Source organism: Mustelus asterias, chromosome 20, assembly GCF_964213995.1.
Source record: "Mustelus asterias chromosome 20, sMusAst1.hap1.1, whole genome shotgun sequence".
Classification (NCBI taxonomy): domain Eukaryota; kingdom Metazoa; phylum Chordata; class Chondrichthyes; order Carcharhiniformes; family Triakidae; genus Mustelus; species Mustelus asterias.
Window position 1 is genome coordinate 77,899,635 of NC_135820.1, and position 8,580 is coordinate 77,908,214.

General features: G+C 41.6%; 1 protein-coding gene across 1 annotated transcript in view; it reads right to left on the minus strand.

The window, feature by feature from the left end:
* LOC144508343 (double-strand-break repair protein rad21 homolog) overlaps positions 1-6,902 on the minus strand; it is a 53,073-nt gene extending 46,171 nt beyond the window's left edge. Inside the window, exon 1 of the mRNA XM_078236180.1 lies at positions 6,759-6,902. Coding sequence (XP_078092306.1) covers positions 6,759-6,902 — 144 coding nt within the window. The remainder of the gene's footprint in view (positions 1-6,758) is intronic.
* Between the last annotated feature and the right edge of the window lie 1,678 nt (positions 6,903-8,580).

The following is an 8,580-nucleotide window of genomic DNA, read 5'->3' on the forward strand; positions in this document are numbered from 1 at the left end:
CATCCAAATCATTAATATAAGTGACAAATAACAGTGGACCCAGCACTGATCCCTGAGGCACACCGCTGGTCACAGGCCTCCAGTTTGAAAAACAACTCTCTACGACCACCCTCTGGCTTCTGTCAAGAAGCCAATTTTGTATCCATTTAGATACCTCACCCTGGATCCTGTGAGATTTAACCTTATGCAACAACCTACCATGCGGTACCTTGTCAAAGGCCTTGCTAAAGTCCATGTAGACAACATCAACTGCGCTGCCCTCATCTACCTTCTTGGTTACCCCTTCAAAAAACTCAATCAGATTTGTGAGACATGATTTTCCACTCACAAAGCCATGCTGACTGTCCCTAATCAGTACTTGCGTCTCTAAATGCCTGTAGATCCTGTCTCTCAAAATACCTTCCAACAATTTACCCACCACAGATGTGAGGCTCACAGGCCTGTAGTTCCCAGACTTTTCCCTGCAGCCCTTTTTAAACAAAGGCACAACATTTGCCACTCTCCAATCTTCAGGCACCTCACCCGTGACTATCGATGGTTCAAATATCTCGGCTAGGGGACCCGAAATTTCCTCCCTAGCTCCCACAATGTCCTGGGATACACTTCATCAGGTCCCGGGGATTTATCTACCTTGATGCGCTTTAAGACTTCCAGCACCTCCTTCTCTGTAATATGTACACTCCTCATTACATCACTATTTATTTCCCCAAGTTCCCTAACATCCATGCTTTTCTCAACAGTAAATACTGATGAGAAATATTTGTTTAGGATCTCACCCATCACTTGTGGATCCGCACATAGATGACCTTGTTGATCCTTAAGAGGCCCTACTCTCTCCCTTGTTACTCTTTTGCCCTTTATGTATTTGTAGAAGCTCTTTGGATTCTCCTTTGCCTTATCTGCCAAAACAATTTCGTGTCCCCTTTTTGCCCACTGATTTCTCTCTTAACTCTACTCCTACACCCCCTATACTCTCCAAGGGATTCACTTGATCCCAGCTGCCAATGCATGTCATGTGCCTCTTTCTTCTTCTTGACCAGGGACTCAATATTCCGAGTCATCCAGGGTTCCCTACTTCTGCCAGCCTTGCCCTTCACTCTAAGAGGAATGTGTTTCCCCTGAACCCTAGGTAACACACTTTTGAAAGCGTGCCACTTACCAGACATCCCTTTGCCTTCCCATAGACTCCCTCAATTAACTTTTGAAAGTTCCAGCCTGATACCATCAAAATTGGCCTTGTCCCAATTTAAAATTTTAACTTTTGAGCCAGACCTATCATTCTCCATAGCTATCTTAAAACCAACAGAATTATGGTCACTGGTCCCAAAGTGATCCCTCACCAACACTTCTGTCACCTGCCCTTCCTTATTTCCCAAGAGAAGGCCACATACTGAATGAGAAATTCCTCCTGAATACACTCAACAAATTTCTCTCCATCCAACCCTCTAATACTATGGCTGTCCCAGTCAATGTTGAGAAAGTTAAAATCTCCGACTATTACCACCCTATTTTTCTTGGAGCTAACTGTAATCTCCTTACATATTTGCTCCTCAATTTCCCGCCGACTATTTGGGGGCCGATAGTACAGCCCTATCAAAGTGATTTCCCCCTTCTTATTTCTCAGTTCTACCCATATAGACTCAGTGGCCGAACCCTCGGATATATCCCCTCTCAGTACGGCCATGATGCTTTCCCTAATCAAAAGTGCAACTCCCACTCCTCTCTTACCTCCAGTTCTATCTTTCCTATGACATCTGTACCCTGGAACATTGAGCTGCCAGTCCTGTCCCTCCCTTAGCCTTGTTTCAGTAATTGCTATAATATCCCAGTCCCACGTACCCATCCATGCCCTGAGTTCATCTGCCTTGCGAGTCAGGCCTCTTGCATTGAAATAAATGCAGTTTAATCTGGACTTCCCTTGCTCTCTGTCTTGCTTTTGCCTGATCTGTCTGGTACTAGGATTACTGACACTGCCTTTACTACTTAATGTGCTCTCTTTAACTTCTGTGCTGTCCTCAAACTTCTCTTCTATCTCCCTACTGCTTTGGATCCCACCTCCCTGCCAAACTAGTTTAAACCCTCCCGAGTGGCACTGGCAAATCTCCCCGCTAGGATGTTAGTCCCCCTCCAGTTTAGATGTAACCCATCCCTCTTGAACAGGTCAGCCCTTCCCCAGAAAAGATCCCAATGATCCAAAAATCTAAATCCCTGCCCCCTGCACCAGCTCTCAAGCCAGGCATTCATCTGCCTAATCCTCCTACTCATACTCTCATTAGCACGTGGCAGCGTGGCTACTTGTGGCTAATAAATAAACTTTATAAAGAAACATGCTTTTCGAGCAGGAAACGACTCCCGAAATAACCGTTCACCTGGCGCCAAGTCGCCAGCTCAACGTCCGGAATTGCACCGTTTTTCACCCTGAAGCTAATGTGCCCAAGAATGGCAGTGAGTAGCCTGCTGCTCTCAGCCTGAGTCAGGGCCCTCTCTCTCAATGTGATGTGTCATTCACACAGAGGACACATCAGCGTCTCTGAAAGCAGCTCATTGACTGGGAGAATGGACCCATTCCAGTACAATACTGTAAAGCACCATTTCCAAATTACGCTGCCCTTAAGCAGTCTATTAGTATAGCTTTTCAGGCAGATAGTAATCTTGATCGCAACTCCACCCCGCCCCCCCCCAACCCTCCACTTTCCCCCCGCACTACCCCAGTGTTAAAAGCAATTTGAATGTAATAACCAGCATGCGGGGGGGGAACCTGGGGTGGGATTCTCCCCAAAAAATTCTAAGATTCGAATTCACATAAAAACTGGAGTAAATCCCGCTGGTTTTTTTCAGTGGGATTTTCAAAATAAATCTCCCACACTCTGCGCATCACAGAGTTCCTCAGCGTGAATCATTCTAAAAATCATTGGGCAGGGCCTATTCCCGCTGGAGAGGCCGGCAGCTTAGCGCTGCATGGGTCAGTGCACATGCGCCGATATCAGCAGAAGCCCCACACTGCCAGCCACCCGATTGCTGGCCCACGACCCTGCATCGCTGGCTGTGCGACTGCCCCCCCACCCCCTGCCCCCCCCAACGCCCCGATTGCTGGCCTCCTCTCATTCTTCTAAACTCCGAGTACAGATGCAACCTATTTAACCTCTCTTCATACCTAGGATCAACCTAGTGAACCTTCTCTGGACTGCCCCCAATGCCAGTCTATCTTTCCTTAGATAAGGGGACCAAAACTGTTCACCACAATCCTGGTGCAGTCTAACTAGTGCCTTGTACAGTTTTAGCAGAACTTCCCTATTTTTATAATCCATTCCCTTTGAAATGAAGGCCAACATTGCATCTGCCTTCCCAATTTAAGAAAGGCTTTTTAAAAAAAATCATGCAGCTAGCTTCAGCGACGTCATTAGGGGTGGAGCTAAGCTGTGGCAATCAGGTGATAGGGGTTTTTCCTTTGGGTTTTCAGTTTCATTTTGGGAAGCAGTTTAACAGCAAGCTAAGAAGCAGTTTCTTTCCCTGTTTTTTTTCCCTCTTTGTTTGGTTCTGCCTTAAAGAAGCTGTGCTCTGGGAAACAGATTCGATTACAACCTCTTCTGAGTTTCTTCACAAGGGATTTTCAGCATTCAACTCAGGAGGCTGGATTCCTGTAATAAGTGATAAGTGAGCATTAACCTATGCTGCACTGTGCTTATTTGGAGGGTTTTGTGTATTGGATGTTGGCTTTAGAACCATAGAACCATAGAAAATTACAGCTCAGAAACAGGCCTTTTGGCCCTTCTCGTCTGTGCCGAACCATTTTATGCCTAGTCGCACTGACCTGCACTTGGACCATATCCCTCCACACCCCTCTCATCCATGAACCCGTCCAAGTTTTTCTTAAATGTTAAAAGTGACCCCGCATTTACCACTTTATCCGGCAGCTCATTCCACACTCCCACCACTCTCTGCGTGAAGAAGCCCCCCCTAATATTCCCTTTAAACTTTTGGTTGGAACACATTGGAGATATTCCTTAAGAGTTATACATTATCGTGGTTGCTGTGTTTCTAGTTTGTAATTGTTCAAAGTTTTTGCTAATTGTCTTACTATACATGTCAACAATATTCTTAATTAAACTTTGTTTTCGATAAAAGCTCCTCGTTGAATCACACCCGAAGTGAAATCTCTCATGCTCATCCTAGCCACATTCAACATAGAACGTTATAGGTCAGGCAAACTTCATAGAACACCTTGAAGTATCCAACCTGACTTGTAACAGAATTGCCTGCTGAATTTGCATGCTAGTTTTTTTGCACCAGGATCCCAAAATCCTTCTGTGTTGCAGTTTTCTGCAGTCTTTCTCCATTTACATAATATTCAACTCCTTTATTCTTCCTGCCAAACTGCATGGCTTCACATTTTCCTACATTATATCCCTTCGGACAAGTTTTTTGCCCACTCACCTAACCTGTCTATAATCCTCTGTAGACTCTTTGGGCAGGATTTTCAGGCTGTGCTCACTCCAAGACCGGAAAATCCTGCCCGAGGTCAATGGACCTTTGCATGGTCCTGCCCCGCACATTACGATTCCTGTGGCAGGTGGGACGGGAAAATTCCACCCTGTGTGTCATTCCCATCACTTGCCTTCCCACCCATTTTTGTCATCCGCAAACTTGGCAATAGTACGTTCACATTCCTCATCCAGGTCATTAATATATATTGTAAATAATTGTGGCCCAAGCACAGATCCCTGTGACACTCCACTAGTTACAGGCTGCCTCCCTGAAAATGCCCCTCTTATTTCAACTTTCTGTCTTCTATTAGTTAGCCAATCCTCTATCCATGCTAATATACTACCCCCAACACCATGGGCTCTTATTTTTATTAAGTAGCTTTTTGTGTGGTACCTTAGGGAATACTTTTTGGAAATCCAAGTAAATTACATTTACTGGTTCTCCTTTATTTATCCTGTGCGTTACCTCTTCAAAGAACTCTAATAAATTTGTCAGGATTGTTTTCCCCTTTATGAAGCCATGCTGACTACTAGATTATATCATGCATTTCTAAATACCCTGCTATTACATCCTTTACAACAGACTCTAACATTTTTCCAATGACTGAAGTTAAGCTATCTCGCCTACAGTTACTTGTTTTTTTTTGTCTCTCTCCTTTTTCGAATAAACATTGGCAGTTTTCCGATACTCTTGGACTTTTCCAAAATTGAAGGATTCTTGGAAGATTACAACAGTGCATCTGCTATCTCTGTAGCTACTTCCTTTAATATCCTGGGATGCAATCCATCAGGTCCGGGGGGTTTATTGACCTTTAGCCCTATTAGTTTCCCAGTACTTCCCCTCTCCCCCCTTCTGCCCCTTGATTTAGTATTTTTGGAATATTATTGGTGTCTTCCACCATGAAAACTGATGCAAAGCATTCGTTTAACTGCTCTGCCATTTCCTGATTCTCCAGTTTCATATTCTAAGGGACCCATGTTTACTTTGGCCTCTCTCTTCCTTTTTATATGTTCAGAAAAGCTCATGCTGTCTTTTATATTATTTGCTAGTTTACCCTCATAATTTATCTTTCCCTCTTTATTATCTTTTTGATCATCTTTTGTTGGTTTTTAAAACTTTTCCAATCCTCTGGTTTATCACTAATTTTTGCCACAGTTTTTCTTTCAGTTTAATACTTTCCTTAACTTCTGTGGTTAACCGTGGGCAATTTATCCCCTTCCTATAATCCTTCTCATTGGACCATTAGGGAGCTTTCATCTGATCCTTTAACATGCTATGGCCAAACAATACAAAAGTCTAATTTCCTTGTCTTTTTTCCTGGTTTACTGTTCAACTGAACTTTTCCATCATTCCATAAATTTTGGTGACAACTATATGTGTCCATCAAATTCATGCATTGATTTTCAGCTTCCATTAACTAATTATGCCAAAATTTGTGCATTTCAAATGAGAAAGGTTTTTTTAAAAAATATTGCGCAAGAGATCATGAATTTTAATCCACCAATTTAGTCATAATCTGTAACAATTCAAAACAGCTATTTCAGGACATGCAAACTCCTTTCTTTCTTGTCAATGTACAGGACCTAATATTAGCATGTATATTTTACCCAGCTGTGACACAAGTCGAAAACATTCATATAAGTAAACATACAGCATGTCTGATAACCTGCAATGTAGCTAAATGTCAAAAATATAGCCAATTTTCAAGTGCAATTTAGACCTATAAGGGAGTCAGGAAAGTATGCATCTTATTTAATCACTGGGCAATATTATAATCCAGTGACTTGAAAATAACTGAGCATCTGTCACTGAAATATTTTAGTTTACAAAAAGTTTACAAAAGCATTACTAAGCTGTGAAAGAAACACACAAGACTGAACAATGAAAATACTAGCAACATGAATATTTACTGCAAATGTTTAGAGTTAGTATATTCGTTAATAGATTTGTTTCTGAATATTCCACTTAGCTTTGAACAGAAAATAAAGCGCCAACTGTAATTAGATATAAAGGAAGGCTAAACCAATAAGGAAGAATGAGCATCTCCAACCTCTAAGTAGTGGATCTTTCCAGAGTAGCTATTTTGAAACACCAACGGTTTTGCACTGTAATAACTGAGCCTTTTGGACCACATGACATTAACCAATATGTGAACTAATTTATAATTTGACTGGAATTAAATTCAAAATACAAAGCAATTTTACACTATCAATTCTGTCTTATATATTAATACTTTAGCACTTGCTCATTTGATGCACATTCAGTTACTTTACCTTGGGTGAAATAATGCTTTCCACAGTAGTCTCCAGATTGCACTCAAACACATGGGCTTTTGTTAGCTTTTTGTCCCAATGGGCAGCAAGCCAAATCTTCGCCAATGGCCCACGTTTGCTGAGAAATAAGGCAGCATAAAACATCACTGCAGCTGCTACAACGACCACAAGTTAGAGAAAATGCTGGTGAAGGGAAAAAGAAAACAATGAAACATTTCAGAATAAGGGATCATATTATTAACAATACAGAAACTAGGTATAAGAATCCTAAATGCCCAGCTATATCAAAGAATTCATTTCCTGTTTATCATTATGTGTACTGTCCAGGGTTGATTTTAAGCTATTCTGCAACATGTTAGCCATTCTATTCTAATTATTTCCAGTAATATATGGAACTCTACAGTTTGTCATTCCCCTCCAAGCTAAACATTATCCTGACTTGGAACATATCACTGTTCCTTCACTGTCATTGGCTCAAAATCCTGAAACTCTTCTCCTAACCACTCTGTGGGTGTACCTACACCAGATGGACTGCAACAGTCTGCGGAGCAGACTCGATGGGCCGAGTGGCCTAATTCTGCTTCGATGTCTTATGGTCTTAAAGGAGGAGGCTTACTTCCACCTTCTCAAGGATAATTAAGGATGGGCAATAAATGCTGAGCTTGCCAATAACACCCAGACTCCCTGAAAGAAAAAAAAGATTTGGTGCTTGGAACCTGATTAGTTTTGCCAATACAGTTGCTGGTGATTCAGTATAAATATTTACCACAGATAAAATTGTATTTATGCTACAGGCAACTAACTGTGTTCACTGATCGCAAGCTACTTCACTCTGTGACACAACTAGTATTCCAAGAGAACTGTACTGCAGTTACTTATACCTGCAACTTTAATTTGAATTGTAAACAACTGGAATTAGCAAAGTATGGTATTAAAAATTGGAGGATACAAATACAGTTTATCAGTTTAAAGTCTGACAAATCTAAAGGTTATTCCTATTTGGGAGGAAGTTACATAAATAACTGCCTATTTTTATGTATGATTATGTAATCAAACACTCACACCAGCATGTTAATAAACACAAGATTTTTTTTCACAAGTTAATTGTACTACCAACATCTTCGAAAAAACAATTTAAAGAATGGCTGTATATCCTTTTTATATAGTATTCAATAGTAACATTTAATATGGAAGTGAATAAACATTTGAAGGGGAGATAATTTGCAGGGGTATGGAGAAAAAGCAGGGAAATGGGACTACATGGATAGCAGGACTAATTGGATAGCACTTTCAAAGTGCAAAAAAATGATAGAGCAATAATATTCTACCCTCAATGTCTAAAATTATGCTTAGAATTGGGATTAGTGGTAAGAACATCACATTTTCTTGAAGAGGACCCATTAACAATGCAAGTTATGCATAGTTATTGGAAAAGGCAGGTATCATGGGTGGCATGGTGGCACAGTGGTTAGCTGCTCACAGCGCTAGGGACCTGGGTTCAATTTCGGCCTTGGATAATTGTATGGAGTTTGCATGTTCTCCCTGTGTCCGCATGGGTTTCCTCTGGGTGCTCTAGTTTCCTCCCGCAGTCCAAAGATGTGCAGGTTTAGGTAGATAAGTCATGGTAAATGCGTGGGGTGACGGGGATAGGGCAGGGTTCGTGCCTGGAAAAGATGCCCTTTTGGAGAGTCGATGGAGACTTGATGGGCCAAATGGCCTCCTTCTGCATTGTAGGGATTCTATGGAATACATATACATGCATTTCATATCTGTCTACAAAACCCTTTCTCCAGTTGTCACAATCTTGTTAAAAATGTTCCCA